At 37.8% G+C, this 12967-nt stretch overlaps 1 protein-coding gene across 18 annotated transcripts in view; it reads left to right on the plus strand.

Moving 5' to 3' along the window:
• MBNL1 (muscleblind like splicing regulator 1) overlaps positions 1 to 12967 on the plus strand; it is a 205126-nt gene that overhangs the window by 152761 nt on the left and 39398 nt on the right. For 14 of the 18 annotated variants that reach the window (XM_014569966.3, XM_014569964.3, XM_006115963.4 and 11 more), the window contains 2 exons: positions 7336 to 7506; positions 9344 to 9436. In XM_014569966.3, the coding sequence (XP_014425452.1) occupies positions 7438 to 7506; positions 9344 to 9436 (162 nt within the window). In that variant the 5' untranslated portion in view covers positions 7336 to 7437. Of the gene's footprint in view, positions 1 to 7335; positions 7507 to 9343; positions 9437 to 12967 lie in introns of those variants that run through there. The other 4 variants (XM_006115957.4, XM_006115959.4, XM_006115960.4 and 1 more) reach the window with 1 other exon arrangement.

A 12967-nucleotide genomic window follows, 5' to 3' on the forward strand; every position in this document is an offset into this window, starting at 1 on the left:
TTTCAGGGCAGATTCAGGGGTAATCTTTGAGATCTCTGGCATCAGTTTGGTATCTCTTCATACAGCAAAAAAGATGAAAAATTTTCACATACACTATTTTTATTTCCCTCTTCCAGCTTTGAGTGAAGGGATGAAGCCTTCTACACATACTCCCCAGTGGTTAGAATAGGACTATTAATCAGTCCTTTGTATAGCAACGTTCCTTGATGGCACATCTTTATTTTAATAGTCCTTCTGGATGGGGTAGGGAGGGAGAGGGAAACGACCTAACTTCTCATGCTTCAATTCACAAGTCAAAAGCAAACATTTTCAAGTTTATAAAGCAAAACATACATATCTTCTAATAACACAGAATACCAACATTATAAGTGCGATTCATGCATGCAGCAACTGACCGGCATTTCACAGAGTCTGAACACTAAATACATTCTTATAAGACTAATACTAATTACAAGTTTGTCAGTACTCAACTAATGCCAGGGCAAGAACTGGCATCTGGCCTGTCAGTGTCACAGCAACACTACCGGTATTTCTTAGCATGAATATATTTGCTAGTTGCCTAACAGTAATTTGACCTCTTCCAAGCTCCAAAAAGGATGCAACATGATTAGATACGTTAAGTTGCTAATGCATCTGAAATGTGATAGGTTTTCTGTGGAGTAAAAATAGCATGGCATCAGTTAGAAAAGAGTTGCTCTTTTCTCCTTAACGGATTTCTTCCTTACATTATTGAAGTTTAAAAGTCAGATTTTTTAATTATTTTTTTTTAGTACCAAATATATTTTAGTTAAGAACAATGACTTTGCATGGAGAGGAAATGTCCAGAAAAAAACCATCATAATTGCTGATATACAGATGGTAACCTGAATCAGGAGATGTTCTTTGGTTATTATAGCCAGGCCCTCAAGATTCATGTACAGCCCTAATGGACGAGAACATTTGAAATAAATAAATAAATAAATCTGGCCAAGATAAATGTATCCTGACTGTTCATACGCTACATATGGAACCTCCGCCATATTTGCATTCTAGTCACAACACCATCACTCAGTTCTTTGCTTGTCTGTAACATCTGAGGACCGAAGGAGGCGGAGGTTCTTTTCTGGCAGCTCCTCATTTACTGTTATCCAGTGCATTTCTGTGGAAGTACCATAATATCCAAATTGGGACTGTTGTAGAACATGGTACCAGTACACTGAGAGTTAGGATTACCATATGTCTGCCTCTTTTTAAGCTTTTGCCGGAGCCTCTGTGTTACTTATTGTAAAGGAGCCAGTCTGCAAACTAAAATCTGTCCCATAATCATATGGAAATGTAGTAACAATGCCTTCCCATGAAGACTGTGAGAATTACGCAACTAAACCCCACAGGCAGTATAACTGGTTGACTTAGGGACAGATGTTTGAATGTCCTTTGGTGTATCTCTCTGATTTATTTCAGTGGGAGATAGACATGAGGGATGTTAAATTTAGATTAATTAACTAATTGAACAATCAATGGGATTTCCATCGACTATTTGATTACTCTATAAGGGCACCTCTAAGAGCTCTTGCTACAGTTCAAAAGTGGAAGGCCCACAGGGAGCATGGGACCAGTCCTGCTGGCCCCGTGCTCCCTGTGGCATCCAAGCCTTTGAAATGTACAAGAGCCTGGGGCTCTTGTACATTTCAAAAGCAGAAGCCCTGCAGAAAGTGCAGGGCCAGCAGGACTCCTCTGCTGGCCCTGCATTCTCTATGGCACCTTAGCCTTTGAAATGTACAAGAGCCCAAGCGGGCTGTAATGCATGGTATGACATTACTCCAGCTTCAAAGGTGTTTCAGGTGTGCTGTAATGTCATAAGATCACAGGACTTGAAGACTAAAAAGACCTACTAAACCAATTCATCCATCTGCACATGCACAATATATAGTCCTGTGCAGAAGGATGGAATATTTCAGATTTGAGGGCATGTTTTTTTCCAGTTGTATTCATGGTAATATTTAAAATTGAGATTTATGTTCTCATTTTATGCTTGCAATAAGCTAAAATTCAACACTTTGCTCATTCATGGATTCTGTATATTTATATCATAAAGTAAACACAACTCTTTAATATTTATAAAATAGGATTTGATGATCACATAGTATCCTAATCTTTATTTGAAATATTAGACTGGGTCCCTCAGACAGTCAGAGTCTAGATGCTACATTATTTCATCAGATTACACACATTTCATGTCTTGTCTACAATGTAATTGTTGCATTTTTCTCCATTATCTGTACAAAGATTTTATTTTTTTATCTGTTGTTGTCATTTGAGGATATATTGCAAGTGAAATGACACCAACCATTGCTTTCAGTGTATACCATTGGCCTCTTATTTTTAACCTTTTACAAATCATTAACTGTTTGATATCAGATGATGTTAGGTAAATCATCATTTGCCTTAATTTGACCAAATGTAGTCAGTCACTTTGACAGGATACAAAGAAATCCTTTTTTTTCCATAGGAGAATAACAACATTACCTCTAGTCAATTAACTCAGACTTCCCAATTGCCATTTAACCGTATCACATAGTTCAGGAGGACTAGAATTGGTGGGCTGATCCTGCTCTGAGTGGACTTAATCAGGTGTGAGTCCATTGACATAAATGAAGTTATGCTGGTTTCAAAGCCACCTAAATGATAACAGAATTTGGTCTGATAGCTTTAGATCCTGATTCTATCCTAGACGCTGCACTTACATAGTTCCACTGACTCCATTTGCATTCTGGACAAGTGCAGGGCTCTGGTGCCAGTGTATATGGTACACTACAAGGATGTATAAATAAGAATCTCACAAAATATTTACATAATGGAGTAAGTCTATTACACTTGCATAGTAGAATAGGAAAAGAAGTAGGCCAGGTATGAGTCTCTAGATTCAAATTTGTAAACTCCAGTGATTGCTTATGCCAAAGCAAGGAAGTCTGTTGCTGTGTTCATTAGATAGCCTTAATTTGCACAGCATTATTGAAGTTAGAGCAGCTATGGCACTTTGTACTGGTGGAAGATCTGGCCTAAAAGCTCTCTCTGCATGTTTTAACACTTATCCTCCATTTGTCCCTCTTTCTACCTCGCTCTCTATCACCTTTGTATCGTGGTCTGTAGTGTTGCACCGTAGATCTGCTACAGTGACCTTTCATTGTACAGACGTCCTTATGAAATTACTTATTGTGAAATTAATTACTTTTAACATAAGGGCTACGTCTACACTGGCCCCAAATTCCAGAAAAGGGATGCAAAGCAGGTAAGTCAGAATAGGGAAATCCGCGGGGGATTTAAATATCCCTCGCGGATTTAAATAAACATGTCTGCCGCTTTTTTTCCAGCTTGGGGAAAAGCCGGAAAAAAGCATCTAGACTGGCACGATCCTCTGGAATAAAGCCCTTTTCCGGAGGATCTCTTATTCATACCTGAAAGTAGGAATCACATAGTACCTGAAAGTAGGAATAAGAGATCCTCCGGAAAAGGGCTTTATTCCGGAGGATCGCGCCAGTCTAGACGCTTTTTTCCAGCTTTTCCCCAAGCCGGAAAAAAAGCGGCGGACATGTTTATTTAAATCCGCGGGGGATATTTAAATCCCCCGCGGATTTCCCTATTCTGACTTACCTGCTTTGCATCCCTTTTCTGGAATTTGGGGCCAGTGTAGACGTAGCCAAGAAGAATCTGCAAGTGGAACTTCTTTTCAGCTTGCCTGCCTTGTGCATTTTCAGATTTGTATGTATTACAATTCATAAAGAGTTTCTGGTCAGATTCTAGAGCGGGTTACAGAGCTCGCTGGATTCCATCAATGTTTGTGGGGAGGAAGAAATCAGAGAAGCAGCTTAGGGCAGCTTTTTCTTGGGAATGAGCGTTCCTTTCCCAAGGGCTTCCCAGGATGCAAAGGGTTAGAAGAGTCCAACACAGTACTCTATCTCCTTCAGGACCAGTCCACACCTTCCTGCTAGAGGAGAAAATGGCAAGGAAACTGTATAACTTAGTTTCTGGGCTTGCCAGTCTCTGCCCTGTGACCCTTTTTAATTCTTAAGTCTTTTTTCTCAACACTCTGCTACATCGGAAAAAAAGAGTTAAAATAACATTTAGTCAGACTGTAAACCAGGGCTACTCAACTTTGGAAGCCTCAGAGGCAACAATGATATCTCAGCACATGCCGAGGGCTGCAACTTAAGTGTGATTGCATTTACATTCAAATATATATGCAAATAGCTTTTTTCATACAATGTCCCAGTGCTCCCAGCACCCCCTCTCTGGGGGCTAGAAATGCCCTGTTTGTGTCTTTCAATGCTCACCCCGCCTTGGAGATGACTTGCCATTGTGGAGCCTGTTCCCAGTGGAGGCCATATTCAAAGGATCCCAACCGCAGGCCATATATTAAGCCCCCATAAACCCAGGCTGCACTGCGGGCCGCAAACAAATAGGCCATGGCCCACATGCGGCCCAGCATGTTGAGTAGCCCTTCTTTAAACTAATGAAAGAAAGGAGGATTTTCATAAAGTGACTCACCAAAACAAAACTGCCATATTACACAGCCCTCTATCTTAGCTTAGGTAAATTCTCACTGTACCACAGCCAAGGACTTGTGTTTAATGCAGCCCATACATTGTCTTCTAGATAAAGCCATGTCCTGTTGTAGCATTAGACAGAATTATCTCTAGATGTCAACGCAGAATAAAAAATCTCTCACTTTCCTGCCACCTTCACTAGCAATTTCAGGGTAGAATTTCTTACTGGAAGAGGAGACCCTTATTTGGTTTTGAATGCAAACTGTCTTACAGCTCATCGTAGTCTTGTTAAATTTTTGCAGTTTTATTTAGTTAGATATTATATTTGGCCAATCAGATCCTTTTTATGGTGGCTTAGAACATCACAAGGGAATTGTATTTTATTCATGCCACAGCATATGCTGTGGAATACATCGCCATTGTGAGCCCTGCTGAGGCAATGGCTTAAAATGCAAAATCTGGAAGTTGGGAGCATACATTTTTCTTCCTCCAAATAAGGCCACAGCTCCTCATCATGGAAGTATTTTTGGTTTTCTATAGCAATGCATCCTTTCTCTAATATTCCTCAGACTGTCTCAGAACTGTCATCCATGGCCTTCTCAGGACCACAAGCTTAAGAAGCTACAAGTATGTCTTTCAGCTTGACAAGCTGAGAAGGGGAAAGTTGGTTTGGTACCTTCATCTGCATTTTTTCTATTGTGACTGTAATAAATTGGTAGTTCTGTTTATTCATACTTGCACTGGATAAACAAGATTAAATATATTGAATCCTGTAATGGAAACTATATTTCACTCATGGAAATGTTCTAAATTGTAAACAGGTGCTCTGAAAAATTGATTTTTAGTACAGTATTCTTTAGAGTGAGTGTGCAATGGATAAATAACCCCAAAACAATTTCAAGAATTATGTAAAATCCCATGATCAGACATACTGTATTATGCAAAGATCATTGACATGCCAGTTGGTTTGCTGTGAAAATGAGGTTTATATATGTTGAGCTGCCAAGAGCAGAAAAAGGTAGGGAAAAAGTTTTACATGACTTAGAGCTGAAAAAGAGAGTTCAAATTATCTTTGCAGTTTTTTGAGCAAAATTAAATATGAGGACCAACTATACTGAGTTAATTTGTTTCCTGAAAAACAAAGCCAAGCCACATAAAAACAGCTTAAATTAAGGCTCTGTTTTTCAGTGGTTTTGCTTCTGCTCGAATTCATTGCAAAGATTAATGGAGGAAGCACAAACTTGCAGCTTAAGAGATCTGTTTTCTCAACTAAAGATTTTATTCTCTTTGATTTTTTTTTTCAATTGAGTTAGTGTCTTAGAGGAAGAGTGGGCTTCATTGTTGAAAGTTTTAAGACAGGGCTACTCAGCTTTGGGTAGTGTGTTGAGTAGCCCTGGTTTAAGAAGTTATTGCATAGGACCTTTCATATGGCTAATGAATGATAATGTTCTCTATCCTCAGTCATATTACATGTTAAAGGGATGCCATCATCTTAAAAATCATATTTCGCACTGATTGTTTTTCCTACTGTTATGTGTGCTTTTACAAAAATTATTATAACTTAAATTTACTGAGGGAAATTGTTTTTCCTGCTTTCTGTTGTGTTTACTTTGTGCATTTTTGGCAGCATTTTCTATTTACTCGGATTTATTTACTCTTTCTCCTGTATATTTAGAAAAGTCAACATTTTCCAAAGTGACCTGTGGTTTTATGTGCCCACCTTTTTGGGTGCCCAGCTCAGCCCAATTTTTCAGCATATAGCGCTTGGATAATTTCCAATGACCTCAGCTGCAGTCATGAGTACCTGGCACTCTCAAAAAGGAGACACAAGCTGGGAACCCAAAAAAGGGAGGCACCCAAAAAACAGACATAACTTTTGAAAAGATAGTCTGAAGTAATTTTTCTCTGTTACGTATGTGTCTTTCATGCAGTAATAGAGAAGAGAGAACAATTCTGAAATAACAAGCAATGTTTCCTGGGCAAGGGGATTCCAGGAAATTACAACCTGAAATTATTGCTACACCTTTTTTAAAAATTACAGAAGTTCACATTGATGGTATCTTTTTAATCCAGACAGAATTAAAATGTGAAATGTATTGCCTAGTAAATGCATATCACTGCCACAGTTGGTACAAGTATTTGCTTATCATAAATGGTGTTTGCGTATCATAAATGGCCATTGAAAAAAAATATGTATTTTTTACTTTTTCCCAGAAGTGCCATGTTGTAGTTATAATCAGAGCTACAAAACCTTACTGGTTTGCCGAGGCATTTCCCTAGTAATATTGCTACCCTTGAATGCTAGTCTGATCTTTCATTGCTTCCTTTCCCCTTTAATGCAAACAGAGATGAGTCTTTGGCATGTTCAGAATAGTATTTGTACTTTCTTGGGCTCACTTCTAAAGTTGGACTGCTTTCCAGTAGTTGGCTGTCTGCTGGGAAGAAATAACCTTCTGCCAATGTGGAGATTTGTGGCTGCATGTCTATAGATTTCATTAGTGCTTTGATGAGGGTATTTTCATTGAAAAAGATTGTGTAATCAGAGAAAATTGTTACATTTCTTTTCAAGGGAACAGCGTTTTAGCAACAATAGTTCTCTGTAGACATACTGTAAAAACATGTGTAATGTAGTGATACTATTTTATTTGTTGTTGGTCTTATAAATATTAGGTAGTCTGTAGAATTAGCTGTTTCCTCTCCCGTCCTTCCCCCCCTTAGATCTTTGGTTTGTCTTGTTTGGTAAGTGACATAATGAAGATAGATATTCCTGTGGCTGTTTAATACCAACTATGCTCATTTCTTCTATGTGTAGGGTCGATGCTCAAGGGAGAACTGCAAATATCTTCACCCACCCCCACATTTAAAAACACAATTGGAGATAAATGGACGCAATAACCTGATTCAGCAGAAGAACATGGCCATGTTGGCCCAGCAAATGCAACTAGCCAATGCCATGATGCCTGGTGCCCCATTACAACCTGTGGTAAGCATATTTTCATCTCTTATTTGTCAACAGAGCAACATAGTGAAGAGCTGTTGATAATTATAAAATAGGTCATTGCAAATAGACTAAGGCTGATATAAGATAGCCAGTATCACATATCTAGTAAGATGCCCATAAAATTTGGCATCGACCACTAAGTAATGGAGACATCAAATACAACAAAATTGCTTTTCTGTATCCATTTATAGTGCTTTATTTTACCTTGTTTGTACTGCAATTAGAATAATATAAGTTCTTGTTTTGTTCATTTAATTGTATGAATTTTAATTTGAAAAAAATAGGTCTCTCTCTAGAGTGCCAGAAAAATAGACTTCCTTTGAAATGATTACAATTTCACTACATACTGTTAGACAAAGTTCAGAGCTGGTAGTCAGACCTCTATGTTTACTGTAAATTTGACGTGCAAAGTCAACATATCAGGCTTGTGAGGCAGAAGGATCAGTAAATTTATCCCATTTTTAAAAAGGGAATAATAAGGAGAACCTATCAGAAATCTGTTCTCTGATTGCAATGTCACCTAAACATTAATACATATTGTCTGTCCTTCTTTTCTGATACCTTGCTTAATATACACATGGAATGTATCATGTAAGCTGGTCTCCAAGCAGATGAGTTAGTTTATATTTCTACAGTGATCCACAGCCTCAGTGTATATAAATATGACTGTCATCAGCCAACTATATACATATTCAGTTGGGAGTTGAACACAATGCAGGACACATCACTGATATAATTCCACTGAAGTCAGTTGAGTTAAACGGAGAATAAATTTGGCCCCTGGTCCTTCAGATGCAAGCACTAACTCAGTTACTGGAGGGCATTAATAAATATATGAATTAGGGATGTAAATATGTAGTCAGCTACCTGATAAGGCTAGGCTTATCGGGTAGTCAAGTTGACTACTTGCATTCCCCCTCCCCTTGCTGACTCTACATCAGAGGCAGCAAGGGGGAGGGAGCAGGAGCCAGTGCTGGGGGGAGCAGGCTTAAAAGCCAATTCCCTCCCAGCATCATCTCTGTGGTGTCGCCTGCTCCCTCCCCTTGCAGCTGCATAGGCAGCACAGGGGATGGCTGGGGAGGGAGGACAGCAGCAGCACCTCTCTGAATGGGATCCCAACTTCCCGCTGGGACCCCTCATGGATAGGGGCTGCTTCTGGGGGGCAGGCAGCCCAGCTCCTACCACGTTTTTAATTGCGGAGCTGCAGTGGTATTTGGTCCTGACATGAGCTGAAACTGAGCTGGCTGCCTTCCCCTATTGAATAATCAAGTAGTCAATAAAAATTCTATCGATTATTCGATCAATAAAATAAACACATTTTAACATCCCTAATATGAACAGGACTAGTGTGCTGTTTGCAAAAAAAAGTACATAAGGCAGCCCACTGCATTGCCAGTTGCAGGAGTTCTTAGAGTTCATACATAGAGATGAAGGGTGGTAAATTGATAGCCTGTGAGAAATGAGAGGATGGAAACCCTTTTCCCTGTTCATTCCCTGAGCATCCTATCTTGATTGTGGATAACTTGATAGAAGTAGAATTCACCCTTGAATAACTTCCTTTTGCCTGCTTACCTAGCAGACTGCATTAATAATGTATGGTGTATTTGTTTAACTTGGTTTTTAATTTTAAAACAATGTAATAGTCATTTAAAATTCCTAAATGTAAAAGTAGAGTCATTACAAAAATTAGAACAGTAGCAAGAACTATCAAAGTTGTGTAAAACAGTTGAAAATTTCCACACTTGCTGGGTCTTAAATATCAATAATTTTTAATCATATTTTAATTAGTTAACTCAATACAATTGTTATTCTTTCATAGAACTATATGCCTCAGTCATTCCAAAAAAGAGGGGGGGAGGGATCTCCATATTACATCGACATTGATACCAATTATCAATACCAAACATTCAAGGTGAGAAAATATTATATTTCAATTTTTGCTGTGTTGTGATAGGCCTTTCTTCAAATTAAAATTAATTCTAGTTAAAGCAAGGAAGTTAAGTAGACCAACAGCAGCATACTAACTTGAGAATGTTAAGGCACCATACTAACTGTGAAGATGCTATAATGTTATAAAAATATAACCCAGACAGTAATCGAAGAAATGGACCTATCAGAGACCTTAACCTGTGATTTGGTGCCCTCTAATTTTGCCTGCTTTCTAATCTGAAATAATCCCTTTCTTTGTACCAGTCAAATAGCTCAAATGAAGAGTCTGTCTTACAGGTTGTATCTTCAAAATGGCCCCCAAACTGGTCTCTAAATGTTGTCATGCAAGTTTTGAACATCCAAAACCATAGATGTATATGTGCAAACAATTTGTATACCTAAGTAGTCTTTTAAAACCCTGATTTGGGAATATAATTGTGCCATTTGTGCTAACAAATCCAAGTTTTGGATCATGCAAGAACTTGGCCATGCAAATATAGGAGGGTGCTTTGAAAAAAATATTGTCAATAACACAACATTTATTTGTATAATACAGTTTAACTAAATACAGCTTTCACTTTGCTTTGCACATACTAATATATAGATGATATAGCTAAGCTGCAATAACATTTCTAGAACAATAATTTTCTGAAAGATAAATAAATGGAAGTAACATTTATTTTAATATTAAAGTTGGCAGGTCAAGCTCTGCCTTTTCTTATGTCTCTAGAGTCCCAAATTGGGAACAGAATTTGGGTCAACGTATTTTAAAACATAGCACAAAGACTTCTCATTGTGTCTCAAAAATTCTGTATATTAAGGGTTAAAACTCTTGCATGTGCAATTTTTATATGTAATTGTTTGAGTACAAAAATTATGTAAATTTGTTTTTTCAAAAGGCATGTGCATTCAATATGTGCATGTAAAATGTCAGAGGGAGAGCAGGGGGAGGGTTATTGCACGGGTGATATTGTCTACAAGTGGATTCTACTCTAGTAATCTGTCTCTAAAATTGTTTCCTGAGCATAATTGCAATAGATGTCATTACAGAGCATTGTAGAAAAAATATGTCTATGATCCCATTTGACTCTGGTTCTTGTTCCCTTTTGTTTTGTTTACTAAAAATTAATAACGGGTGATTTAACAAAAGTGAAATGCACTAACTTAGTGAAAAGCCTGAAGTGAAAAAGTAAAGTGATAGGATCAATTCAAAATCCATCCTTTTGTTTGACAAATGTTTTAAATTATTTTTGATGCCAGTAATAGTATAACTCAGTGAGGGGCAACCTAGGCTGGCGAGTGGGATGTATGAGTAGCCCTCCTTCATGTAAGAGGGCTGCAAGATTGTCATAACCAAGACGGTCTCCTGGTATAGGGTAGTTTTGCTAACTGCATTTGCATACCTAGAATTTGTAGGAAATATTGATTGAACCACACCAGCGCTTTGATTGGATGCAAAGGAAGTGCATGGCTCTCACAATCAGTGTTGTGTGCAATCATCACGCACCTCACTTCACGTGCCTGTGCTTTACATGCGTGTCACTTTAATAATTCCAGTAGGGAAAAAAAACTATGCGGATGAAAAACTATGAGGACGAAAACCAGCAGAATCTGGCAACCCTATGCGAAATGGTAAACAAAATGTCTCATGGGCCACACATAGACCTCCAGGACAATGTAGCACTTTAAAGACTAACAAGATGGTTTATTAGATGATGAGCTTTCGTGGGCCAGACCCACTTCCTCAGATCAAAATCTGATCTGAGGAAGTGGGTCTGGCCCACGAAAGCTCATCATCTAATAAACCATCTTGTTAGTCTTTAAAGTGCTACATTGTCCTGCATTTTGCTTCAACTACCCCAGACTAACACGGCTACATTTCTATCACTATTCTACATAGACCTCCAGTGTGCCACATGTGCCACATGCAGCCGTTGGGCCACAGGTTGCCCACTATAACTGAAAGAGATTAGAGAAGAATATTTTCCCTCTTTTTTTCTGTGTATTTACTTAATTCTTTTGTCAGACTTTATGTGTAGCCTCTTTCCTCTGATATAGTCAGTTTTCCCCGAGGTGAAGGGATGATCTAGATGGTGCTTAGTCCTTACGTGAGGCCACGGAACTGGACTTGATGACCTCTCAAGGTCCCTTCCAGTTCTAGTATTCTATGATTCTATGATTTAAACCAAGGTAATTTAAATAATTATTTATATTACATGCTTTTTAAAAATCCTTGATTAAAATCAGGCTGAGACTTTATAAAACTAATTTGAAAATGTGTGTGATTGCAACTTTAGATTAAAATGTTTAATAAACTAAATAATCAACGATGAAACCACCGCTAGTAATGTAACTTACTGGAATTTTACAAACATGAGCCAAAGCGATAGCCAAAATATTGAAAATGAATTAATTTTGTAAACACTTAGGAAAGTATATAACTTTATTCCCATCATTTTCACATGCTTAATGTAAAACATATACATAAATATTTACTGCATCAGGAGCTAAAATTATATTTGTAATAAACCTTTTCTCTACACACCATAAAATCTTTGTCATTTCACCCTGGTCTACGGTAGAAAGTTATTTTGAAATAACCCCCTTTATGTCAAAAAAATAGTTGGAGCATCCACACTACCAAGCCCGTTATTTTGAAATCTGTACTCCTGCTTTCCTCAGGAAATAACACATTACGGTGGACACTCCACTATTACTACTACTTTGAAATAACTACTCCCCAGTGTAATTTGAAGTAATTACTCCCCAGTGTAATTCTGGGGCTCTAAGGCGAGATAGAGCATCCTCAATAATGGACCCTGTCTTGGATTAATTTTTAGGCTTTCTGGTAGTGTGAACACACTATTTAGATTTTGTTATTTCAGGAGTTATTAAATTGATTTTAATTATTTTGAAAGTTTCCTAATGTAGACATGCCCTTGAAAAGTACTTCAGTGTTATCAGTGAAAAGTTATTTAGATGTTCTGTATATTAACACTTAATGTGAATTTTATATGCACTCAGGCCAGCAAATAGCTCCTATTTGCTATTGGACTCCTAAATTTACATTTAGGCAAGTAAGTAAGTGTGGACTTTCAAAAATCCTACTTGACAGAGCAGCACAAGTTTCATTGAGTTCAAACTGAAAACTGGTGGAGTATATATACTGGTTGAAGTGCTTCAGATTTCTTGACTTGTAGAAGTTTAGTACCTTGGAAGGTTATGTTACAAATATAGCAAGGATTGTTTGCTTATCAGTTTTGTGTTGTCACAATAAGGATGTTAATGAGACCCTGGATTTGTCTTTTACAACACTGAGTATTTAAATATGAAAAATGTTTAAATAAAATAGTAGGAAGATGGGTAGAGCCCTGCAAATCCTCAAATATCTGCTTTATATCTATCATCCAAGTTTTGTATCTGCACAGGGATGGGATCGTAAAACCACAAAAATTGGCAGGGGGATTTAGGAACTGATACTGACATTGCCTTTATGGAATGACTAGATTTCAAG

The sequence above is a fragment of the Pelodiscus sinensis genome, chromosome 10 (assembly GCF_049634645.1).
Source record: "Pelodiscus sinensis isolate JC-2024 chromosome 10, ASM4963464v1, whole genome shotgun sequence".
In the NCBI taxonomy this organism is placed as follows: domain Eukaryota; kingdom Metazoa; phylum Chordata; order Testudines; family Trionychidae; genus Pelodiscus; species Pelodiscus sinensis.